This window comes from Crocodylus porosus, unplaced genomic scaffold, assembly GCF_001723895.1.
Source record: "Crocodylus porosus isolate Cpor-Errol unplaced genomic scaffold, CroPor_comp1, whole genome shotgun sequence".
NCBI lineage: Eukaryota > Metazoa > Chordata > Crocodylia > Crocodylidae > Crocodylus > Crocodylus porosus.
The window spans coordinates 9,866,022-9,893,010 of record NW_017728920.1 but is presented as its reverse complement, the minus strand read 5'-3'; the positions used below and the strand labels follow the sequence as shown (position 1 = coordinate 9,893,010).

General features: G+C 40.5%; 1 protein-coding gene across 3 annotated transcripts in view; it reads left to right on the top strand.

Moving 5' to 3' along the window:
- The window catches only part of P4HA1 (prolyl 4-hydroxylase subunit alpha 1), a 54,171-nt gene extending 39,039 nt beyond the window's left edge, over positions 1 to 15,132 (top strand). For 2 of the 3 annotated variants that reach the window (XM_019538574.1, XM_019538572.1), the window contains exons 10-15: positions 5,442 to 5,541; positions 8,729 to 8,782; positions 11,460 to 11,525; positions 11,814 to 11,882; positions 12,554 to 12,650; positions 12,989 to 15,132. In XM_019538574.1, coding sequence (XP_019394119.1) covers positions 5,442 to 5,541; positions 8,729 to 8,782; positions 11,460 to 11,525; positions 11,814 to 11,882; positions 12,554 to 12,650; positions 12,989 to 13,059 — 457 coding nt within the window. In that variant the 3' untranslated portion in view covers positions 13,060 to 15,132. Of the gene's footprint in view, positions 1 to 5,441; positions 5,542 to 8,728; positions 8,783 to 8,849; positions 8,904 to 11,459; positions 11,526 to 11,813; positions 11,883 to 12,553; positions 12,651 to 12,988 lie in introns of all 3 variants that reach the window. The other variant, XM_019538573.1, reaches the window with a different exon arrangement.
- Positions 15,133 to 26,989: the final 11,857 nt, after the last annotated feature.

The following is a 26,989-nucleotide window of genomic DNA, read 5'->3' as shown; positions in this document are numbered from 1 at the left end:
TGACTCCCTAAAATCTAAATTGTTAAAACTTAAAATATTTTCCACCACAAAAATATTTTTTTTTTTAGTTAGATGTTTTGATGTTTCTTAAAACCTATATAAAACTAGAAGGCAACAAGAATGACACAATTTAAGAAACCTAACTCTTAGTATGTAATGTAGCTAGTTATGGTTTTTTATGCACAAATTTTTTATATGTTCAAAGCTAATTTTACGTATTGAACCAAGAATACTAATGTTTGTTCCCCACCAATTTATGCATCTTTGTGGCATGAGATTCAGAGTCCAGCTTTTTGGCAAATGTATAAAGTGACCCTCAGCATGTTAACTAGAGGGGTGATTAGTAGAGAAGAAGGAATATTTGTGAAAACAAAAAAACAAAACAAAAAAACCCCACAACCTTAACTGGTCATGTCCACAATACTTTAGGACATTTTGCTTCTTGCATAACGTTGCATGTTATATTTTGAATTTTTTTGCACGACTGGCATTGCATCTCAAAACCATTCATGTCTGGCCTGAACTTATTGCTGGAGTTTTGGTAGCTAAACAAGAAACCCAGGATTTTACAGAAAGAGTTTTTAGAAATGTTGCCTTCAATTTCCAAAATTACTTTGTGACAAGGTCAGCTAATCTGTGTGGAGAGATCCTCTCTTCTAGCAAACTTAATGTTTGACAAATCATAATTGGAAGTTGGTAGATGTGACTTGAATTACTAATTTACATTGGAATTTTATAAACAGTTCAAAGAGCTCCTATTAAGATTTCTAGTGTACTTTGTGTACTTTATTAGAATATATTATATAATCTCTCCTTTTTCTTACCTTCTGCAGCATGTCTTTGCCTTTAGTTTCTGTGTGAGGATTTACACCAAGGTTATGCTGTGCCAGGTTATGTGTGCTACATGATTGTGATGCCTTAGGCCCCTGCTACACATTACATCATGCATTATGCAATTAACTGGCAAATTGTGCAATAAATTTAGATCAGCCACATATACAAAGTAATTATCATTAAAATGTCTATCCACCTATTGAAAAAGGGCAACCAGCTACAAAGTTAGTTTGAAAATGTGTAACAACTCTATAGCTGGTTTCTATCCAGCTTGAATTTGAACATGTGGTTAGGGCTCTTGGTTTCCTGTACCAGTGACCTGTGTGGCTTTTTTTAAATTGAAAGCTTATATACATAAAGAATGACTTTGTTCTTTAATCAGATGACTTAGAACTTTTTGTATTGTAAAACTTTTGGGAAAAGGACTGTTTCAGTTTCTCCTACAGCACCACATATGTTATCAGTACTTTGTTTACTTAATTTTTTTTTTCTAAGTACTTTTTAGATGAATCCAAAATGCCATATTTAGAAAGTAATTGTATTAAGTTAATACGTTGTCAGTCAATATTTTAGAACTTTTATTTATTTAAAAAAATCTGTGTGCATACAGTTGAATCCAAATCTTATTTGCCTTCCTTACACAAACAGTCCAATTGGTGAATAGCTGAGAAGTGGCTAAATACTTGCACTTATAATTGGCATTTCTCCTTTAAGCTTTTATAGCTAACCATGTTTTATCTTGTGTTAGGAACAATCTGATAGAATAGAAGGGGAACATAAATAAATCATACACACTGTTCAGCAAAGTCAAAATGCAATGGCTATTATTTTCTTTTCCAGTTAAAGCAATTTTAAATATGTAAGAGTTTGGGCATCAACAGAGGTGTCATAACTAGAACACCCTGGGACTTATACATTCAGGAACATGCCTAAGTCATTCCTAAAATCATCAGGATGTAATTATTTATTTAATTAGCTAGTGTTTAATTTTGTTAGTCTCTGCTCCAATGTGTGATGAGCTACAAGGCTTATCAGGAAAGAACAAGTGAGGGTAGGAGGCGGCAATTGCTGTTGCAGGCTGATGAAGAGGAATTAGTGGGTGAATAGGTTAGATATTTTGTTTGAAGTAATTGCTTCACTTTTTCATTCCTGTGTGTCAACTGCATAGCAAGTTAACAATTTGAAGAGAAAGGAGGCAACTCAATTCTGTAAAGCTGGATAATAAAAACAATAGGGGTGGATGGAGGGAGAGAAAGAGTAAATATGTCTTAATCTAGGGGAAGAATTAAAACCAAACTACATTAGAAAGTATGAATTGTTAAATATTAGATTACAGAAATCATCTTCAAAGATAGCAATAAACCATCTAATTGTGGAAATAATTGAGCGCCTCTGATGGGAGGCTAAGATGCTTTGAATTCCAGATAAATCATTGCTACTGAACCAAAAATTGCATGCCTTATTTTTGGGGTTTTTTTAATAGACTGCTTTCTCTTCTCCAAGCATTCTTTCCTAGTAAATGTACTTCTAAATTACAGCATTCCTCTATTTTGAGACTACTACACACTGTGCACTACGTGGCAGGCTGTATAAAAGGAGGCATATAGCCAACAGTGTAAAGTAGATCAACAGACTTTGTGGGCAGTCCCAGAATAAATCCAGTCAATCTGACACTGCTTGTAAACAGGCATCCAGTTAAAGCCATAACATCTAATATAAGTGTTTTCTGCTTCAGGAATATTCATCTGTACTTTTATTTTAATTACTGTTGCCTCCCTAGGAAAAGAGTTTTACAGCCATTTTTACATATGCCCTAAAAGATGAGATTCCTATGGATGGAGACAAAGCCAATGACAGCTTTATGTAATAAAGAACTTCAGTAGCACAAGAAATATGTCAGAAATTCTGAAGAAGGGGAACTATCTAGCTGACATTTGATTATTCATTAGTAATTTATGTAAAATCAGCCGTCTGGTTCCCTGTTGTTTAAGGATTCAAGGTGGGAAAACAGCAAAGGTGTGCCAACATAGACGTCAAACCCTTTGTAAACTATTTTTTTTGTTTACAAAGTTGGGAAGAATTCTTGATTTAGATATGTTTCATATTGTGTTAGTAGATTTCCAAAGGATTCTGGAGGGGGGAGGTCCACAGTTGATTTGATTTCTGCAGTGAAGATTAATGGAATTCTGAATGCTTCAAGCAATCTCTAGAAATCTCTGCTTTTTGAAATGGTCTAAATGAAATGATGTGTTACATTTCATTATCTCTTCTAGGGTTACATTTTAAACTAAAATGATAGAAGGCATGTGGCTTCCCCCAGGACATAATTATTTTGTGAGATTTTTTTCTACCCAGGGAACAAGGTTTGGGTTATGGGGTCTTTGTTGACATCAGATTACTCATCTAATATAATTGAGCACAGTTTTCAAATTGGGATTGTTATCCAGTAGAAAAAACATCTTTAGGCATGTGTTAAAGAAGGGTGGTGATAGAGAAATGGGGGAAGCACTGTCTTTACATGCAAGTGCCCCACCTCCCGATCTGTGTGTAGGACGGAGGCAGCTGTCATTGTGTGCTGCACTTTACTCCCTGCTGCAGCTGACTTGAGAGTAGCACGACACCACATGGTTCCCACCACTGGGCTGCCCCTTGCCTGCCCACCAGCAGGCACATGGTGTTGCATGGCTCTCAGGGCAGCAGGGCTTAAAGCCCAGCACATAGTGACAGTGGCCTCTATGCCATGTACAGATTGGGGGGCACATGCCCCCCCAGACCTCCACTTGTCATACCACCCAGCTGGGGCCCCACTCACCACAGCCCCTGCTCCTACCCTTGTGTCACTCCCTCCCTCACCACTGGGGCCTAGATCTGCCCCCTCCCCCCCCGAATGGCCCTTCCCCTGCCCCTTTGCCCACAGATTTACCTTCTGAGGTGGGGGAGGCACGTGTGCTGCAGTCAGCCCCCCCAAAATAATTTTTTCTCCCTGTGCCTTATGCTTCTAGTAGTGACCTAAATTCTAATGTGGTTTCAAATCTAAAAAATACCATGTCTAAGTAGAATTATTACCATCTACCTCCAGAGGGAGATCCAGGATTGTCTCTGAGTTTTACAAAGGGGAAAGATTGTCCTTCTAGTTCAGTTTCCTTTGGTTCATTTTCCTTTTCCACCAAAATTTTGTGTGATCCTGGGCCATTATTGGTTTCCCTCAGTCCCCCTTTGTAAAATAGGGATACTATTTCTGCTACTTAACAGGTGTATGTTGTGGATAAGTATATGAAATGTTGAGAGGCACTCATGCTCTCTTAAAAGGTGCTAGATAAATAGTTTGGGTAGAAGGAACAATGGCAGGAAAATAATTCTGGATTTTCATGTCTGCCAGTGTTAAGATTCTGGCAAGACCTGAGAGTCTGTTCCTTTTCTGATTACAAACATGTGATGAACAGGAAAAACAGACAAACCATCTTTCATGAAGAAAGACTGTGAAGCATCAGTCTTTCTGATAATTCATGTACAAGACCATATGTATTTAGGGAGAATAACTTGGTAGTGAGTTCACTGAAAGCTACTTGTTCGACTTGAACAGTGAATTCTAGTGATAATCGCTTGAACAGGAAATGATGATGGCTATGCCTGGAATATTTCTTAGGAACTAAATGTGTATGAGGAGTTTGTGCATTTCTGAGATCAGTGTTGCTTGCATGTTTGCATTTCGGTATGTGTTGTATTGTATAACTGTTTGGTGATTTTACCAACAGCTCGTCATTTTACTTGCTCCTCTCTGTCCCCAGAAGACTGAGGATAGACTGCTTCTAACCATCTCTTGTGCTAACGATGCTTCATAATGCATAGGTTTTTTTTACAAATGCTCCCAGTATGATGAGGTCTCTCTCAACAAATTTCATGCTTACTCTTAGAGATTCTGTAACTGTGTCAGTATTAAGTATTTACTTTTTCATACATTTAGCTCTTGCCTCTGAGTGGATATGGGAACTTGTTGTCTTTCCTGTTTTACAGCTAAAAGCCCTCTCATCCCATTTTTTAAAATACCTGTTGTACATTGAGAGCCCATAGATAAGCTGCTCTGATATTCAAGGAGACTGTAGTTCCTAAAACTAGTACAGTGTGGCTTGGGGCATAAGCATCTGGTCTATACTTGAAGTATTTTTCAGTTCTATCAAAACAGCCTTTGAAAGTAACTGATAAACAAAAATGTATTTATTTTAGTAGCAGGTATTCCCAGGAAAATATGTAAAGCACACTAGAGACAAGTGGCAAAGGGATTGTCTCCTTTTTTCCACGCATGTTATAGATCTAATCAGGGCTTGAATTGAAATGGGACAGCAATCCAGCACTTTCCATATTAGCCAAGTGTAGAAACAAGGACCTTATTTTAGGGCTTTTATCAGGGTCATAAATTCTCATAAAGAGAGCTGTCACTTATTCAGACTCGATCGCTCTAATTAAACTCTTCCTGACAATATTAAGTCTAATTATTTATCTGGAGATTGAATTTAATGTGATTTTATTTACAGTTCAGAAATTACAGCATTTGGAATGTTTGTTTTTTTTTATAACAAGTGTATGTGGAATATTTTTTTTAAATATAGTGCCTGGCTGTCTGGATACGAAAGCCCTGTGATATCTCGAATTAACACAAGGATACAGGACCTAACTGGACTGGATGTCTCCACAGCAGAGGAACTTCAGGTAGACTGTAAAAAAAAAGAACTTCGCTGACTGGCCACACTGGCCTCTGTTTGAATTTTGTGTGCTGGAGAACTCTAGGTACCCAATTTGGGAAGGATATATATGCAGAGTCCTGGTCATTCCTGGTGTAAACACAGCATCTCTAAATGTTGCAGAAAGACTCAAGCAAAATAGCAAAGAATATCAGGTCTTTGATATTTCAGCTGAGTTACTGGTCTAACGTGGAAACAATTCAGTAACCTTCAGTGAACCAGTATCTGGGGGGTTTTTGTTATTTTTTTTTTGATGGCCAAATATGATTTTTCAGCCAAACCAGAAAACACTAGAAACTTCCAGTGCATACAATGAGTTCTTATTTGTTGTTGGCACCGTGAAAGTCAGATTTTATGAGTAATTCTAACATTAGGGGAATGCCATCTAAAAGCAAATTCCATCTATTAGTGGAAATACCATCTAAAAGAATATTGGGTTTGACAGTTATTTGGGAATGAGGTTGGTTCCTCTAAATCTCTCAGTATTAAAAAGTCTCTTACAGAAAAGAAGTATTATATTCTTAATTATTTTTATGTCTAGAATGTGGAAAGGATTTCAACATGTGTAGTTCAAAGAGGCTCTGCATGTTTCATTTTAAGTGCAATAATGGTTAGCTGCAGTTGGCTATGTCTGAGAATGTAGTAGATCCCCAAATCTGTTGATGATATACAGTACCATATTTATTCAAATACAAGACAAAGTTTCCCCCCACAATGAGTATGTGGGGAAAAGTCCTTCATCTTAGATGCAAAGATACCAGATTAAATATGTTGTTTATCTTTGAACTGCTGTTGAAAGCAGCACATGCTCAGTAACAGAAACCAACTCAGAAGTTGATTAAATGCAACCAGCGCTGAGCATGACTATAAAATAAATGGCAATGTAACCTATCTGAATAAGATGTATGGTGGTACCCATTAAAAACAGTCCCCTTCAGCATTGACCCTTCCTAGTTATGGTGAGCTACTACAAATGTTTTTTTACTTACTCTTTACTCCCTGAGCTGTGCCTTTCTTTCTCATTTCCAATTATTCCAGTTTCTTCACCAGTGTTAAATGCCTGGAAAACATCACCAAATAGGGCCCTAAACAATTCACTTGGAATCCCTCTGTGGCCCCCTCCCTCATCTTTTTGCATATGATTAGTGTGGCCTTGCCCCTCATGGAGGTGAAGCCAGACCAGGTTATCCTGTGCCTCATTCTCATAGAAATTTTTCAAGCATCCTAGAGCTCACGACAAGAACACTTGGGTCCAGTCATAAGTGGGAGCTGAGTAGCAAATGGCTCCTTTGTGGGGGATATCTGGAGTGAACACATGCTGAGCTGTGGGGTCATCATGGCTTGAAATGTTGTTGACTGCTGGGGCCCAGTCCAGTGAGCTGTATGGTAAATCAGGAGCCTTTTGGCTTTGGACTAATATCATGCATAGAACTAGGTGCCAAACTGCTGCTTAAAACTATGTTTATGAAGTACCTATACTAAAACTGTTAGCAGTTTCAAAAAAGGTAAAATATAACAATTCTGGATGAACTAAGTCTATGAGTACTATATGCAAATTACTACAGCTGTTTATTTCAAGGTCTGTATTTTCAGACTTGCTCCTCACTTCCACGCACTCAGAAAGAGCAGGTTCTGACAGTAAGGAAGGTGGGGAAGAGGGTGCAGGGGGAAGAAGTTGAGGGGGCAAGTGGGCACAGGGGGTACCTGATCCCCCAGATTTATTTTTCCTGCTGTAGCAGTGGGAGGGGGACAAATTCAAGTCAAACCTTGAATAATTAGTTTCTATACCTGGAAAAATTATAAGACATATACATTTTCCATATATAAAATCTAATTTGGGGGAAAGGGTGGGGGGGGGACCTTATGTTTGAGCAAATATGGTACTCCCTAGCTAAACATTTACTGTGAATCATTACAGGGCCTAAAATGTATGACTGCTGATCCTGAAGGGAGGCATACCACAGTATGCAAAACTCATAAAGATGAAAGAAGGTTCAGACCAAAGTGTAGGGTTTTGAGTATGTAAAATGGAAGCCATAATGGCCATAAAAGGAAAATGTGGAGAGGTAGGTGGAGGATGATACTTAAAACTAAGCTTAGTCTTGAATGGATGACATTCCAGTTAAAGGAGAAAATGGATTTTGAGTGACATAAGGATGTCTTGAATATAATTTGATCTGCCCTGACAGCTTTGTGTAAGCTAAGTACTATTTATTTGTTGGCGGAAGGAGCTCTTAAGTGGAGCCAGCCCTTAAAGGAAGAAGATTGGTCAAAATGACTGATAGATCACCCATCAGCAGGAATAGAGTAGTTCAGGCTGTTCTGTCCTAAGAAATATAAAAATGGTGAGGACAGAAAGGTGACTGTATCCTTAATCACAATCTGTAAAATTGAGAAATATTTGAAGGGGTAATGGTTGCTCAGCATAGCACAAAAGTGGAGTGAAATATTAGTCACAACACTGAAAACATGGACTGTACTCTAATAGTTGTGAAATGTTGAGCTTACAACCACAGTCTTGGGCCTGCTTCTTCTCATGCCAAAGTATTCTTTTAACACTGAAAAACAAAGGATTATTAACTTAAATTTCCAAAGTTGCCAAGCATCCAAGCCTTAATGGAATCTATACCAGTTTCAGGTCCTGAGAAATTCTACTGTCCCAGTCCACTTGCTCAGGAGTTAAAGATAATACAAGTTGTCAAACTTTCTATACTCCAAAAGTTGGAAAAAGAAGCCCAGTTCAGAGTCGGTATGCCTAAGGGTAGGAGAGAAATGCAGGAAACCTGGTATTGATTACCAGAAAATGAAGATATGGTTTGTCGTCTTCCTGGAGCCTGGAAAGCTGTTGAGAGAATCCACAGAGGGTGACTCAAATCATTCAAAGACTTGAAACTGAAAGTTGAACGTGCTTGTCTTGTGCTTATGAGAAATCTCTTTGAAATCAATTGAATGATTAATGACAGTAAATTTAGTAAGTTTTAAACTCTTATGACAGAAGAAGCTTTTGTTTTCTATGACTTGCTTAAGTTTCCATTTACAAAAAAACTTATAATGTGTAGGCTAGAGTCAAACACTTGTCCCTTCTTCCTCAGGTAATGTCTTGCTAACATAATGTGTTGCTTTACTAGATATTTGTGCTTCTCCTTTTACTGTAGGTAGCCAACTATGGTGTAGGAGGCCAGTATGAGCCTCATTTTGATTTTGGAAGGGTAAGTCACTCTGTTTTTCTGCCTTCACATCTTTCTTCTTCACAGGCACTATGTTTCTGTCTTTCAGGTGGCAAATTATGGAGTGGGAGGACAGTATGAACCCCACTTTGACTTTGCACGGGCAAGTAAAAAGATGAAAGGGAGAAAGTAACTTATTAAAGTCTAGGACTGTTGAGTGGCACAAAAGTTTGTCCTTTAGCTTTTTGTGTTAAATTTCTTAGTTCCTCGACTCTCCTAATCCATTTGAGTAAATAAAGCCTTCTAAACCACCAACTGAACGGAAATCATTTGAGCATTATAGAACAGTAATATTGCTTCCTTTCAAAATTAAAAACAAAAACCTAGTTGGTATTAAGATATTAGATTGCATTTAGAAATGGGAGATGGACAAGGTGAATGGCTTGCTTGCAAATTGATAATAAAAAAGACTTATTTCTAGTTACTGGTGCAAATCAAATCAAACTCTGTAGTAACTTTTAAGTTGTCCCTATCTGATGGCTGCTTTATTGGCATATATAAAATTATGAAGTGACTTCAGGCAACAGCTGTCACAGTTGGTACCTCCCACTGACTCACTTTGGTCTAGAGATGTAATTATATTTTTTATTTTAGAGATGGTCCCTGCATGTAAGATGGAGACGCATTGGCTTGTATTGCAGCTGCCCATGCTATAATAGTAATGTCGGGCACTGGTGCCCAACCTTTTTGCCCCACAGGCCAGAAGAGCAGTGCCAGATCAGTCTGCAGGTCAGATCCAGTCCATGGGCCCAATGCAGTTGCACAGGGGCTGGCACCGCTGGGGCTGAGTCAGGTGTATAGGACTTGGCAGTTTGGTGGGAAGCAGTAGCAGTGATGTCACCACTTCCCTGCTGCCAAATTTCCAGAGTCATGGGGAGTCCAACAGGCTGGATCTAGTCCATGAGCCAGGGTTTGAGCACCCCTGACAAAGGAAATTTCATTCTCTCAAGCTGACAGTTCAGCACCTTTCAGTAAAACTAAATTCACATTTTCATTAAATATTGTGGTTTTTATACAGACCTTTAAAATCTTAACAAGAGAGAGAAATTGGATGGCAGTAGCTGTAAAAGCCTTTCCATCTCCCAGTCTGTGCTTATTTGCTTGATTTATTTAAATTTTCCCATCTATTCCTACTTGAGTTAATACCCAGATTGCTGGAAAAAATAATGCACCTGAAGTCAGGTGGTGGCTTACTGGACATTTCCAAGTGTGGCTTAACACCTTCTAATTAACATTATCCTATGAATCAAACCCAACAAATATTAATATAAAGATTCTGTACTCCTAGCATAATCAGCGCTTTTGCTTTCTAAGTATATGTTCAAAAGCATTGCAGATGATTAACAGTCTTTGTTTTTCAAATGCATGATCTAGTTTGCATAATAGTAGTTTCTGAAACTTCAGTACACATAAATAAACAGTGGTATCTGTGGGTGGATGCTGGAAAATTCCCACATGCGTGTGTGTGACAGTAATTAGTCTGAACTGTTAGAAAGTAATTCTGTGGCCCATAATGCACACAGTACCTCTTTATTCCAAACATAAAAAGACTGTACTTCCAAAAGCTGATCTTCATCATGACTCATTTGGTTCTAGTTGCCATATTGATGCATAAAGACAGGGAATCAGAAATGTTTTTATTTACTTCATAGAGAACTAGTAAATCTGTAGCTTGGACATGCCTTTTTGACTGACTGATCTTCACTAACTGAGCTAGAAGCAGTTCTGGTCTTGATAAACTAGGTTGGCAAATCAGGATGTGACGTAAATGCCCTACAGCATGCTCAGCTGCTGATGCATCTCCCTTTAGGACTCTCCAATTGTAATAAAATATTCAGTACTTGCAGAGGAAACAGACTGCTACTCCAAAGGCCTCTGGAGGCAAGGTCTTTGCCGTAAACACATAGAGGGCTTGGATTTTTATATAATACGTTGTTGAACTGAACAGTTTTATTCATGCTGTATCTCAGTCCTACCAGTAGCAGTTTTAGGGATTATAGCCAGACATTTACATCTGAGAAACTGGGTGTAACATTAAATGAATTCAGATAAACAGATAGTTAAAAAGCTTTCTTAAAATGTAAGTGAAAAATAATACAGAGAGTTGAATAGCCCAACCAATACTATAACTGCACAGTGTAGTAATTGGCATGTTATGGTGACTCTACCCAAGGTCACTTTCACATACCAAGAAAAGGGAAACTAACATTTGAGAACAGACAACCCAAAATAAGAAGGGTGTTCAACAAGCCCTGAAGACAGCCAGTAAAGTTTCTTTACAAGAAAGTCATGTCTTAGTACATTTCCCACTGAGCCTAGGAACCAAATAAAAGCTTTCTTTTGCCCAGCCATAACTGAAAAGAAGATAAGGGTGGGTGTTTACTCAAGAAAAATAGATTAAGGCTGCCACTTTTTTGAAGACCAAGGACTTTTTCATTTGGGGCATTAACTTTTTCATAGTAGTAATCTACCATAGATCAACTCTTGGTTTATTTCAGATAGTACTTACGCATAATGTTACACTTCTTACTGTCTCCATACACAAAAGAAACTGGTGCTGGCACTGCAGAAAAACCAAAAAAACCTCTTGCAGCTCTGTGTCACTGCCAGCATTTGCAGTTACAATGAAAACTTTAAATATGTGTTGCTTTTTTCACAGAAAGATGAACCAGATGCTTTTAAGGAATTGGGAACAGGCAACAGAATTGCTACTTGGTTGTTTTATGTAAGTGAAACATTTGGCAAATCTGCTGTGCCAAAAAAACTGTTTTTTTCCTGCATGTTCTGTACTTTTTGAATGATTTCAGTGCACCATCTTCTTTAAGTATCAGTAGCCAATAACTGCTCAGTAGTATATATGGACACATTTTAACCTTCTTTAATGGCCATATCTTAAGCTGTTCTCTTTAAAAAGAAGTCAGAAATGAAGTTTGTTTAATAGTTTAAATTCTTGCTGCAATAAATGGTTTTTGTAATGCACTGGCTAAAGGCTGCATTTTTCTTCCTCTTATAGATGAGTGATGTGTCAGCAGGGGGAGCTACTGTATTTCCTGAAGTAGGAGCTAGTGTTTGGCCTAAAAAGGTAGGTTTGAATTTTGATGCATCTTTAGATGTTCTTGTCTTCCTCTCTTCCAGATAAGACACTGTATGTTTAGGTGTGATATATGAAATAACATTTTTCCAAGGTGAGCCTGTTGCAGGAGAGAGAAGGCACCAGTGGGACAAGCACTTAAGTATGCTAGTAACTGTTCATTTGAGTAGGACCAGGGACTTGAGTGGAGCTAATCACATAAATAAACCCACATTTGTACAAATCTGGGTGTGCTTGTTCAGTTTCATTCTACCACCCTGCATAATTATGGCTAGGTTTGTGTTAAAACTGCATGTGTGGAACTGGTAATTCAAAGTACAACTTTATAGCATTTTGCAAAATGTTTGTTGTTTTAAATGTGTTTTTAAAATCTCTGTTGTATTAACAAATTAATAGTAGGCTTGTAAGGATTTAAGAAAAAACAGATTTTTGGCAAGCTGACATTAAATTTCACTGGACTAATACCAAATGGAAGAAATAGTTTTAAGACAACAACTTCAATTTCAAGCTTCCTAAGGAACAGAGTAGAAGAAATACAGAATAATATACGTAAACGTATTATTTGTGGAGTTTTAAAAAAGCTGTTGAAGCTTTTGTGGAAATGTAGAAGCAACTCTATGTATGTTTAGCAGAAAATGTTGAATCAGTATTGTCATTTTCAGGGAACAGCTGTATTCTGGTATAATCTTTTTCCAAGTGGAGAAGGAGATTACAGCACAAGGCATGCAGCCTGTCCAGTATTAGTTGGAAACAAATGGGGTATGTAGTCCCTCTTATTCTTCTGAATATTTAATTTATATATGCTTTATATCACTGCTGATGGGGTACAATATGGAGAAAACCACCAAATGTTTTTAGAGGGGGCTTAACACTCACATGGCTACTTTTAATGCATTTTCCTTGTTTTGCAAATATGATAAGGATTCCCTCTCAGGACTCTGTATGTCAAGCATTAGTGAAATCTTTCTGCCATAGTTATTTGAAATAAGTTTTCCTAGTGGATCTACTGATAAATACTGTATATTTTAGTTAAATGACCACTATCAACCTGGTGATTTAATGTATAATGTGTTTGTTTTATATATTCTTTTTTTTAGTATCCAACAAATGGATCCATGAACGTGGGCAGGAGTTCAGAAGACCGTGCAGTTTATCGGAGTTTAAATGATACCAACTTTGTCCCTCTCTTCTGTACTTCAGTTTGTGTAAAATACACACCTTTCACATTTTACAATTTACAATTGACTAACAGTCCACCACAGTTTCCAGATGCATCCAGTGTGTCATCTGTGGACAAGCATCCTTTTAGCTGCCTCTAAGATAACCTTTTACATTTTATACACATAGAATTTTATGGTTTTAAACTTCTGTGGGTTTTACATGAAAGAAGAACAAAATACAGGTCAGAGCCTGAAATAAGAGAAAATGTTGTTTAGTGCTCTTTTTCTCCATAGAATCTCTGATCAGCATGGAAAGCCAGTGTGTCATTTATAGAGTCCATGTAAGCTTCAGTGTGCTAATGGTGAAATAAAAATGGACAATCACATTTCAAGGAAGGATTCTGCAAGGAGAGCTGCATTTAAAACCAATCCTCACACTCCTAAGCAGCCAACTCCTTGCTCTTGAGTGCCTGACCACTATTGTTGAACTGTGGGCGTGGTTGGTTTCTCTGGGTAACAGGCTACCTTTGGTCTAGACTACCCCTTTTTTCCCATTGCCATGAGCCCAGATTCCACTGACTTATCAACTGTCTTCCTACTTATGTCTCTGGTGAATTTGGCTCTAAATCCTGCAAATGTGAGCCAGCAGTCATCTAAAATTTAGGTGCTTTAGCACTGATGTGTCAGGACATTTGTGCATCAGAGCAGCCTGATAACAAACATGATCTGCTTTCCAAGTCTCTAATACTTAGAGTGTGTCCATTTTAAAAAATGTTTCTTATATTGTCTTAGTAATACACCTTTACATCTATTTCTTGGACAGTAGGATGGGGACGTTGCCATTTTTGCTTAATTGTGCCTTAAGATACTGGAATTTCATATTGGTTTTGAGGCTTCAAGGGATGAGGTAATGCACAACCATACAACAGTTACCATTGAAAAGCCAAACTTTATCCAATTTTGAAGTGTGTGGTGACAAAGATAGCCTATTTATAATCTTAAATCTTTCTAAAATGCTTTTTATTTTGTATGTTTGATATGTTGAGGACACTGAATGCACATGTAGCAGTGACTAGCCTTTAATCAAATCAGGGGTGCATTTCACACAGGATGCCAGTTGAGGATCTCTTCCAGACCCAACCTTGATGGACTTCTGGTATATCTCACTTTTTGTGGACTCCAGGCTTCATATTAACAGAACATTTAACATTTTTGTCTGCAGTGCTTTGTTGTAAAGAGAAGACTCAAATAAGTGAGCTTCCTTGGGGGGCTCAAATGACTTTCTTTGGTACTTCCTGTCATATGGAACCCAATTTAGAACATTGTAGAGTTTTATAGCTTTCTGTTCAAAACATATACGGATATTCAGTTCCCTAGTCCTTGGTTTAGGCCTGGGAAGAACTGGCTCATTGATGTCTTCCAGCTGTTTCAATTTATCACCAGTCATCACTGAACAGGGGAAGCCAAAATTGGAAGCTTGAATAAAAACTTTTGGTTGCAAAAGCACATCTGCTCTTCACATTCCTGCAAGAGAAAACTGTTGTCATAGCTTCTGCACTAGCAGACTGCTAAATAAAGCTGAGGCAGAGTCTGGAAGGAGGATCATTTTCCTAAGCCACGTTTCTTCAACAATGGCATTTTGTTAGTGACATATTTAGATATTTTACTAACCAAAGATGAGAGTAGAAGTGAGCTGTCAGAATCTGCTATAACAGTCTAAATCCCCTTTTTATTATGAAATACAGAAAGCACGCTGGTTTAGGTCCACATCCTGAAACGTTTAGCAAGACATATCTTCCTCTTAGGCAGCAATTCCTATCATTTCCAGAGTAAAAGCTGATATTTGAGCCAAGCATTAGACGACTTCAACTGTTAATAAAACGGAGAAACTTCTGGAACGCTGAGAAAGTTCAAGGTACTACAGTTTATTTCAGAGAAATTATAACTTCAGAAGTATAGTCATGAGCCTGTTAGAAGGGGTCCTGCAAAATTATTTGTCCCAAACCATGTATCCTCTTACATTTTGAACTAAAGCTTTTTGGAAGATGTTTAATAAAATGTCAAGTTTGCTAGAATTAAAAGACTACTGTAGTTCTACAATACAATTAGCATTTAATACTTTTTACTTTAATCAGAATTGCTGGTACAATTATCATCAAGCATTATCTGCCATAACTAGGCTATTTAAGAACTGATAAGTACCAAAAAAGTCAAGGATCACAACTTAAGTTCTCACAAGCTAAGTACTTCTTCATTCCTTCCTGCCTTTTTTTCTTTTGTAAATCATGATGTGAATCTGCTCAATCAGGGGTTGTTTTTTTTTTTTGTGGGGGGTGGTTTTTGAGGGTGGCAGGGGTGGGGTTCATTTTTCTCCTCATCCTTTTCTTTTTCTAACCAGAATTGCTGCTTAATTTTCCTGAAACTAATAGGATTAAATAAGAGAGTAGACTCGAAAATGTGTAATAACCAAAACAGTGCTCCTTATGTAACTCCCCCTGCCCCTCATAGCACAAATAATAGGGTAAATACTGATTATACTGGCAGGTATCAAGCACAAATTGCCACATCCAGATCCCCCAGGTCTCTCCAGACAATTAGGTATTAAACAATTTCTGTATTTAGGAGCACACATAAATGTGGTGGCTAATATATCTTCATGTCAGTATCTTCCTTCTAACGTGAACATTAAAGACCTGATAATGGTTCCCTCGTGCATTTAAATAACGGAAAAGTTAAACCTTTAAAGGGGGAAAAATAGAAAATTCCACAAACCAGTGGGCAAAATTGGAAGTTGTTCTGCTTTACTCCTGGCTGAAAATAAGGGGAATTATACCAAAGGATAATCTCACTTTTCAGTTCAAAAACAAATATATTCCTCCCTGTGAAAGATATTTATAATATCTATGACCAGTGGGCAGTCAAAACTAGTCAACACTATTTACTGAACTTACAATCCAGTCTTGAGGGTCCCATTTTCTGCAGCTCGCACACGAATAAGCATTTCCAGTGCTAAAGGAATTATAGGGGTGAAGGGCTTCCAAAAAAAGCTCCTGCAGGGCAGTGTTTTCCCTGCATAATGATTAATTACAGAAATTATTGGATATTTCATTCACAATTTTTAGTAGGGAACTTACATTTCTTCCAAAGAAAAAAATCATTTGATTTAACAGTAATGCACAAGTTTTCTCAAGTTGGTTAGAGTCATTGAATTGGATCTTTCCAAGCCTGGTTGTTAGAGAAAAGGTCAACTGAGTACCCAGATTTCATTTATCCGAATTTCAGTCATGTTCATACACTTTACACTAAATGTGAAATATTACGCACATTGTTCAATTGCTTGTTGCCTTATCCATTACTTTTTTCAAAGGGCTTTAGAATCAAGAGCTTGCCACCTGTGTGAATGTAATATTGTATTAAAGACAGATGACAACTGCTGGCTCACAGTGACTAACTTTTTGAGACTGCTTACTCTTAATTTTGTGTAATAATATTTTCATGTACAAAAACAGGCTTGAAATAAAAGCCACTGCCATTAGAAGGGAAAATCCTCCACATTACACTTTTTTGATTAGTTGTCTGTCCAATGTTTCCCTTCATCATATGGTTTCTAGAAATAGGGATATTCATTTATATTTCACTTCAGAATATGCTAGCAGAGGTTCAAAATATATTTGTACCGCAGCTTGTGTTTTACCTGTTCTCAAAAATCAGAATGTGGGCTTCACCTTGGACACGCACCGTATTAAAGGACGAAAATAAGTATTTGACTCCTGGTGATCGCTGGTAATTTCCAAATAAAGAGCTCTTTCATTAATTTAACAAGAATTCCAGGAAATGGGGTTTTGGAGCATTCTATTTTTGCCTCTTGAAATTCATCCTACCTGCAATCTGAGGACTATCATTCATTTACCTAAATTGGTATGGGACTTTGTATCCCTTGTCAAACTCTACAAGAATATTATCGAGAAATACCTTTAGATCCCATCTGGAAACAGGATGGGGGATAAAGACAAAGGTAAGATTATAATAAGAAAAGTCGGGCAAGATTGCCAATTCAAAATTTGCTAAAGCTAAGAATTTACACAATTTATGTTATCAAAGACCAAGTACTTTTTCATCTTCCCCTTTTCTTCCTTTTGCAAATCATGATGTGCCTTTAGTTGCCTCCACTTTTTTTTAAACTTGTTCTTTGGACTGACCATGATATGGGCATGAGGAAAGGTACAAGAGTGCATGAAACAGGAATTAACAAAGTGATGTGAGAAATATATGATATTACAGTTTACTCTTAACCAAGCTGCTCCCAGAGGAGGTGCTAACCAGTTATGTGAGTGAACTCACTGTATTTTAATAGAGGAACTGGATACCAATTCTTAAAGTGTATCAGTTCAAAAAATCTTCAGAAGGAGAAACAAAGGTTGTTTAAATTAGCTTTTTTGTTTACCTGTGCTGAGGTAATCTCTGGTGTCTTCCATCTAGAAAAATCAACTTAAAATATGCAAGCTGTTTCGTAAAGCTTGAATGTGTACCCTCATACCTGGCCCTTAGTTCTGTGTTTGCTATTCCTTTGCCTCTTCACAACTCAGGCTAATGTGAGAAGAAGAAAAATCTCAATTTAGATTCCCCACTATCCTTTCAGAAAGACTTGCTTAATTTATGGTTTCTGCTTATCCCCTGGATCAGTTATGACACTTTTGACACACTGTGTTTCAGCCGCATTCTATAATCTCACCATCTTAATTTCCTTAAGTACCTAGTCAGGTCTGAAATTCAATATTTAATACGAATGAAGAAGGCTAGCAGGATGAAAGAGGGCCCTGCTTTAAAGGGGAGGCATGTTGCATAAATAAGAAAGGACTTGTCCAGCATCACGCAAGCAAGCTCATGGAGATTGGCAGAAAACTGGGTAAGATGGCACTTCAGAGATTAACTGCTTCAGGGAGGCATGAGGTTTTGTAGGCAAAGTAGGTTTTCAGCTATGAAAACATGCCTTCCTGAACCAGTTAGTCTTTAAAATGCCACCCTGCCCTGACAAGACTGACAAGGCCTACTACCTCTTAAGGGGTGTGCCTACATGTTCATTAATGCACCATAATTACAGTGCATTAAATTTAGTACCTGTAATAGGTACTAAATGCACCATAATCAATGCTACTGTGCATTAATGTGCACGCACAGTAGAATTTATGGGCTTTAAGCGTCTCATGTAGATGTGCCCAGGTAGACAAAATCTAATCCTGATCTTCTGAGCTAATCTGATTATTTTTTACCACATAATCATGTACTCATTGACAGACTACCTTATATTTATGCTGCTTAATTTTCTTATTCCAATAATCAATCTCAAGACTCCATAAGAATTAAAACTACACATCTGCCTCCCCTGTCCTGTATTCAGACTAGAGGGTGAAACCTCACAACTAAACAGTCTAGCTCACTTGAATTGCTACTTAAGCTTCAATCAGAAACTAACCAAGTTAGATAAAGCGATGTAGAAACCCAGAGCTCATGCTGCATCTTCCTCATGGTTTCTAAAATGATACCACTTAGGAAAGATCCCATGATAGTTAAGCAAAAAGTTTAATATCAGTGGTGCAGAAGGGATTTCTCTTGCTTTGCATATCTCATTTCTTATGTGTGTACACATTCCTATTGTTGTACAAACCCTACACTGCTCTTGAGCACTCTTGGAAATAAACTGTTATATTGAACCATCCTGGTTACAGTTAGTTGCCATTACAGGCTCTCATCTAGTTTTATTTCTCAGCTCTATAGCTCTTTTGTTTCGATTCATTAGAAACCATTACCACCAGGGCAGATCAGATCATACTCTAGGCCTTATTTCAAAGGTAAATCTTGTTGAAATGAAAGGGCTTAAATACACTTGTATATATAAGTAATTTTTAAGTATAGAGATGGATGTTTAATAACTAACCTCCAGGCCTGCAGAGACCAGCTTTCTTCATCACAGATGATCTAATGCCAAAAGCGGGTTTCTGGTTTGTAGGAGTCCAGGGACTGCATTAGAAACTTGCCCAGCCACTCATCACCACTGAAACTAAGAAGCAGCGTGAAATTAAACTCAGTCGCACAGAAAAAAACTGCTACAACAATCTTTTCTACCTTTGGTATCAGCATGTACACTGCATTGACTGAATTGGTGGATTTAGTAATGATTTCTGACAGCCGGGAGCTCGAGAGCTGTTCTGAATGTGAACATACAAATTAGAAAATAAACCCATTCAATGAGTACTTGCTTGTGTTGTAACAGAGATTACCAGCACCAACCCCCCTCGCCCCATGCGCTTTCAGTTTTTGGAGTGTGGTGTTTGTTGGCTTGGGCATTTTGTAATCTAAACAAAAGTAAATGATTTTACATATACGCTGTTCACATTTGATTTAAGGAACACTTGCTTTAGATGCTGTTAATGCAACATACCTGAGCCAGAATTTGGTAAGGCAGGCTCCTGGTTTTTAACCCCTTGTTTCAAAGGAGATTGGCACTGGACTTTTGGTGTCAAATATGAAGTTCAAAATCAGATCCCAAAAGCATGGTGAATAGCTTTGTTTCCAAGGCAGTGGAGGTGGGTTATTCACACATTTGGCAAATCAGTTTTGAAAACAAAATAGCACAACTGAAAACAACTTTAGGAAAACAAGTTAAAAACCAAGAGGAAATGTCTGATTCTCTCCCATGTTTGTCTCTTTAAACGTTGTCCCCCGGCTGGCACTTTAGCTTCTATCACAAGCTGTCTGTTTTCATATGACTAATCCTAGTTACTTTTTCAGTTTTTAGACAAAGAAGAGTCAGTATCTTGTGTGCTATTATCACAGTACTTTGCACACTGTAAAATCCTTCCAGTCACATGTTTTCTCTGTGTTGACTTGAGACAAAACCCTGGCATGTGGGGTGGAGCCCAGAGATATACACCCTGGTTTTGTGTAAGCTTATTGGTCCCGTGCTCTGTTGAAGGGGTCTGCCCAGGCTACTAACGCCCAGTTAGTACACAGTTAATCACAGTTACCACAGACACTTTGGTAAAGCAGAAAGACAAGGAAGAACAAATAAAACAGGAAAAGTGAACAAATGCTTTGATAGTACAGTAAAACAAAACAGGCAAAACCCTTCCCCTATGTTCAGACCACCTGTCCCTCATAAATGATCCTGTGAAAACCCAATCTCCCCTCAGTCACAGTTAGCTCCCTCAACCTGGGACCTCCATTTCCCCTCCCCTCACAGACAGCCCCTTCTCTATCCCCTAGGCTAAGGACAGACATTACATATAACCCAGTTTAAATGATCAGAAACTGGTTTAAACCTGTAACAGAACATAAATTCAGTCCACAGAAACCAGTTTCAAAATGGCTGAAACTGGTTTGAGATAAACCAGTTTTATAGATAGACAGGTTTATGCAATGTCTGTCCCAGACCCCTTTCCTGGTTTAAGTTAAGTCAGAGTCCCTCAGCATCCCAGATGCTTTTCAGCCCTGTGCTGGGCTGGGCTGTCTGCTGCAGAAAGCAGGGCTGGCCCCACCCCTCTGCTCCCTAGTTAGAGCTCTGGCGGAGACTGCAGGCATGGCAGGGTCTGCCTGGCTCTCCCCTGCCCTACCCTGCCGCACTGCTGGCTGCTCAGGAAGGGATCCCCATCTCCCACAACACAGACCCCAGGCCCCTGGACCCTAGGCATGTGGTATGCTAGCTAATGCTGAGGTGTCTGTGTGTGCATCTTTCCAATTTCACTGGGACAGGCAGACAGAACAGTGTCCACTTAGGGCTTTTTGGAGCTAATCAACAGGTCAGCTGGTAAGATCCCTCTGTTCCTTCCTTGGAAAAAGCTGGTTAAGAAGAGCCTGAACTAATGAGAGAGGCTTTTGTTTAGTTGCTGGGCTGATAAGCACTGTGTTGTCAGCCCCGTGTTGGCTCCCTTGCCTGTCAGGTTTGCAGACATTATGAAAAAGCAGAGAGGGGGAGATTGAAAAGCTCAGTATCATCAACAGATGCATGCAATGCACACCTCCACCCCCACCCCCACCCCCGCCTTTGTCTTAGAGCACTAGCTGAGAGCTGGCAATATTCCCACCCCTTGAGCACTGAGCAGGGAAAAGCCTGGGACTGTTCAGGCCAGGGTAGGTGTTTAAACTCATCCCTAATCACAGGTCTTGCCAGGGCCTAGCCACACTCCCTTCACACCTCAGCATTCATAGATTCATAGATTCTTAGGGGCTGGAAGGGAGCTTGCAGATCATTGGGTCCAGCACCTTACACTTAAAAGTGTTAAACTTCATCTGCTTCCAGTCTGCCCAACTCTCGAGCCTGTGCAGGTCTGCCTGTATCAGCAACCTATCATCTGGTGTGGCCACACTGCCCCATAACTTGGTGTCATCCACGAACTTGGCCAGCGAGCTTTTCACTCCCCCATCCAAATCATTGATAAAGAGGTTGAAAAGCACCGGTCCAAGCACAGACCCCTGAGGGACACCACTGGCCACTTTGTGCCAAGGCAACACGGTCTGTTCATGAGAACTCTGGGTCCTACTGTGTAGGCCAGTTTCCTACCCACCAAACCGTCAAACAGCTGATCCCACAATCTACCAGTTTTCCCACAAGGATATCATGGGATACTAAATCAAAAGCCTTTTTGAAGTCTAGGTATATAACATCTACCTTGTCTCCCATGTCCAGGTGGTGAAAGACCTGGGTCATAGAAGGAGATGAGGTCAGTAAGACAAGACCTACCTGCGACAAAGCCATGCTGGCTGTCATTCAGAATCTTACCATCTGCAAGCTTATCGCACATATTTTCTTTAATGAGCTTTTCCAGGATTTTCCCTGGAATAGAAGTTAGGCTAACTGGCCTATAGTTGTCCAGGTCCTCCCTCTTCCCCTTCTTGAAGATGGGCACAATGTTGGCCCTCTTCCTATCTTCAGGGATTTCCCCTGTGCACCATGAATTCTGAAAGAGCTTTGCCAGGGGTTCCACAATGACCTCAGCCAGCTCATTCAGCACTCTTGGATGGAGTCCATCCAGTCCCACTGACTTAGAAATGTCTAGCTTTTCTAGTTGGTATTTCACCCACTCAGCATCCAGCTGTGGGTCCTGGCATGCCCCCTTTAAGCCTTATCTCACTTGGCTTTCCCCATGGTCCAGTGAAATACAATGTGGGCATTCAGGAGTTCATTATTTTCCTGAACGTCAGTTACCAGATGTCCCTAGGTGTTAAGCAGTGGTCCCACACTTCCATTTGTTTTCCTTCTACTGCCTACATACCTAAAGAAGGACTTCTTATTGTCCTTGACTCCCATGGCTAACCTAAACTCAGTCGCTGCCTTGGCCTTCCCTACAAGCTGGCCACTAAAATATAACCCTCCTTGAGGACCATCCCTAGCTTCCACTGTGCATATACTTTTTTTCTTTTTTAAGAGGACTTACCAGCCTTCCTCCTACCTTTCCTTTCTGCAGGAGTGCTGTTCTTTTGTGCTACAAGGATTGTGTCCTTGAGCAATGATCATTTTTCATGCACCCCATTTGCCTTTCCTTCCTGATCCTGTATCGCCTTCCCTACTAATGCTCTGAGCCTGTCAAAGTCAGCATTTTTGAAGTCCAAGACTTCAATCCTGCTGGTTGATTTGCCAACTTTGTGGTGGATAGTGAACCTGATAATTTCATGGTCACTGTCGCCCAGATTACCCTCAGTGTTCAAGCCACACACCAGATCACCTCCCTTGGTCAAGACCAAGTCTAGGAGAGCATTACCTCTGGTTGGCCCTTGCACTTCCAGGATCAGGAAGAGCACCTTGATCAGTCAGGAAACTGTGTGAACAATCTGACCTAGCCAAGTGTTCCTCCCAGTCTGTGCAGGCAGTTGAAGTCACCCATGACAACCAAGTCCCTTGCATGTGTGGCCTCTGCCAGTTCGAGAGAATTCCAGATACAGCTCCTCTCCTTGGTTCGGTGCCTGTAGTAAATGCCCAGAGTTAGGTCTCTCTTACCTGCCTCTCCCCACCTTCCCCCCACCATAGCTTGACCCAGAGGGTTTCAAGCTGCTTATCTTTGGAGCTAATGTCAGCCTCCAGAGAGGTGTATTGCTCTCTCACAATGAGAGCTACCCCTCCACCTTTTCTCCCTGCTCAGTCCCTTCTGTACAGGGTGTAGCCCTCTACGGCTATGCTCCAGTCATGCGAGGAGTCCCACCAAGTCTCTGTGATCCCTACCAGGTCATATTGCCCAACAAGACACCAGGAGGGCTAGCTTCTCCTGCTTGATCCCCATGCTCCTGGCATTGGTGTTCAGGCAGCTGAGGCCCTCGATTGACACCCTCGTTTTCCTGAAATGCTGTGGGAGGACTATTTGGTTAGCATCTCCAGAGACAGTTGTGCTAGCGTCCTCCACAAGGGAGCTTTCCTGTGTGCCAGTCTCTGGGCATGCTCCGTTTGGAGTTTCCCCATCCCCCAGCAAAGTTAGGTTAAATCCCTGTCCAGTAGATAAGCCATCCTGGCTGAGAACAGGCCCTTACCTCTCCACATGAGGTGAATGACATCTCATCCTAGAAGTCCCCTCTCTCTGAAGTGTGTGCTGTGGTCGAGGTAACCGAACCCCTTGCAGTAGCCCCACCATCTGAGGTGTCTTCCATGGTTCTTCCACGCAGCCTTCCCTCCTGGGTCTGTGGCCTGCAACGGGGAGCACAGAAGATAAAACTACTTGAGCCCCTAGTCCCTTGAGCCCAGCCCCCTGAGCCCTGTAGTCACTCATGACACAGTCAGGGTTACCCCTGGCTGTGTCATTCATGCCCACATGGATGAGGAGCACGGGGTCATAGTTGGAGAGAGGCCTGGGGATCCTCTCTGCAACGTCTCAGATGCGGGCCCCAGGGGGGCAGCAGACCTCTCAGGCTAAGGGGTCCAGATGGCAGATGGGTCCCTTCGTACCCCTCAGGACACATTCCCCCACTACCACCATCCAGTGTCTCCTCCTAGGAGTGGGAATACTTACATCTTCCTCCTGTGTCTGTCAGAGACTCCTCCTATGTAGTGAGGGGAGTGTACCTATTGTGCAGTGCCAGGCAGGGAGTGGCCCATTGTAGAAGGGAAAGGAGGGCTGCTGTAGCATCCCCAGGCTTTTAGCCTGAACGACTGTGGGCATGTGTCTACTTTCCCTCAGTCTAGAGGGAATGTCTGTGCATTGCAAACTGATTCAATCTAAGCAGGTTAGACTAACCTGCAAAGATTGAATCAATTCAGGCTCCGGCTTTTTTAACGTCTGTCCCTAACCCTAAAAGTCACTTCCCTCCAGAACATGCCGCACAACCTCCCCACCCCCACCTGCCATCAGGGAAGCCAGAGCATCTTTTAGAGCATTTCTGCCTGAGGATCCATGGCATCTACATTCAATAATGCAAGGGCCAGATAATGCTAAGGGAGCAGGGTGAAGTTGTGAGTGTCAAGAGTGCCACATCTAAAGTCATTCCCAGAAAACCACTGAAAGGTGTTATCCTCAGGTGTGATCTTACAGCAGTTACCACAACTGTGCAGTGCTTCTGTAGGTTTTTAGAGTTATTTCTAAAGAACTCTTTTAGTTCAGTGCATTTTCAATTCTACAGAACTCTCCCATAAGGGCTGTGAATAATGTGGTTGCACTCTCAATCTTTCTTTTGCAGAAAGATGATTCAACTAACAGGTATCTGACTTGCATTCATGCAGTGCAAGGCAAAGCATGTGACTGTTGAACTGAGCTTTCATTATATCAGCAGTTACTAATAAATTCTGATGAATTCAGCAAAAGGTCAAGAAGACTGGTCATTGACAATCCATTAGCATTGCATCTAACCATCCTGGAAATGTGGACGGACAGGTACAGGTAATACAAACCAGTCCCACAAATCCTTTCTTCACTTGGTCTTTACTAGTATTCCCACTGGTGCTAATGCTAGAGTTATCAATGACTGTTGGCACAGAAAGACTATGCAGGGCCAAACCCAAACTATAGCAATGTTAGAGATTTTATATTACATTACCCTATAAAGAAAGAAGTTTAGATTCTGTACCAAGAACACTAATAAAAATGTTAAGCAGAATAGCTCTGAACATTAATGCTGGCCTGGCCTGTAACTCACCTTTCAACATAACCTGCTGTAATCTCCCTTTGAAACAGCTCCTTATTCACCCCATGATTGTAAAATTGATCCCCATCCTCTCTGTTTTGGCCAATAACTTCCCTTGAGGTGTGATAATAAAAGCTTTGCTTGAATCTAGATGGATAAATTATCTCCATTGCATTGCCCTTACCCAAGAAGTCTGTTTTCTGGTCATAGGAGGATGGATATTAAATTATCATCATGGAATGCATTTTCCCACATTTGTAATAGTAGCTATGGCCCCTTTGTTAATAGCAACCGTCTCCATGCTTTCCCATGCTCTGGCCTTGGCTTTGACAGTCTCCTCCTCAATTTCATCTTCTCTCAAAGGAAGTTACAGACTTGAAATTCCTTAATATCTCCTGTATGCTTAGTCCTTCCCATTGCCAGCAGCCCTTATTTTTTCCTCTGTAGGCTTCACTCCCCCTATCTCAGTGCTAAGTCAATGAAGTCCCCAAAGTTTAGTCATTTTTGGAGATCTTAAGAAGTCAGGATCCCATCCTGTAGGCAGTGGATGACCTTAGAAATTACATGTCTGAACATTAAGGTGGTCACTGATTACTTTTGTATTACTGCAACAGTGGGGAGGATCCCCCTCCTGATTGGCTGCCTGCATGACTTCCCTCCCTCCTGGGCTTGAAAGACAATCAGGGTTGCTGCAAAAGATAGGTAGAGCTCCTCTCCTCTCCTCAGACCACTCTCACTAGAGAAGGAGAAAGCCCCTGGTGACCCTACTCTCATTTTCCTCCTGTGAACACTGGGATGACTCTGCTGCTCTTTCACCCTTCTTGGTACACCAGGCTGGGATACAGAAGGAAGGTGAAGACCTCCCACCTACAACCAGGACCAGGGAAAGGGAACCCTGTTTCACCTGCCTGCCTTTACAGCTGGGTGAAGAGATTGAAAAACTCCAACTGGTACTTGAAGAGTACGAAAGTTGTACTCTTGGTGCAACAGGATTTACCCTGGATGGAGTCAGGACAGCATCTCTTGCCTCCAGGATTTCAACTATTAAGTAGTTAAAAGCATCGGGTGGATGTTTCCACCACAGTGCCAGCCGTGAGACTGTTAATGTTGATTCCTGAATTTGTGTTAGTCTCTGAGGCCATATTTTGGAAAGAGTCAGGTCCCATACTGTTTGCCCTTCACGCTCATATTACATGTAGGGGGGTGAATTTTGCCTTTGCACTATTAACATGAGAACGTGGCCCACCCCCAAGGTTTTGCTGTGAAAAATGTCCCAGGGCTGCAGAATCTGGCCTTGGAGGCTAGGACCTGGGGAAGTTGCATTCCACAGTCTGCCTGCCCAGGAGAGTCTCTGTCCTTGGCCTGGCACAGATGTTGTGTTGATCAGACACTTGACCCAAACCAGGCCTGAGCAGAATGTCTAGAGAAGGATATGTGCAGCACCTCCCCCACTCACTGTGCAAGGGGAAATGAGCTGAAAAGGCTTTCATAGCAGTAGTCTGTCTAATGCACTCAGGACCTCTCTCACTGGACTCATGATTAGCTACCATGACCCTAACAAAGACAAGCAGAGCACACTTTTAGACCATGCTGAAGAGCCATCTGAGGGGAGGGGGGCAGTCTCTATCACCTTCCAAACACAGGATAATGCTCCTTTGCTAGGGTGTTTAAACTGTTTCGTAGTATTACACAACTCTCTGGTCTCTCTTTTGTGAACTGAACTTGTCCCAAATCTCCACTGCATCTGGTCTTTGTACTCTCTAATTGCTGTGACCTCATCTCAGTTACCACTGCAGTGTTTAAAGTCCAGCAGAGAGGGGTGTATACATGCCCTGTACT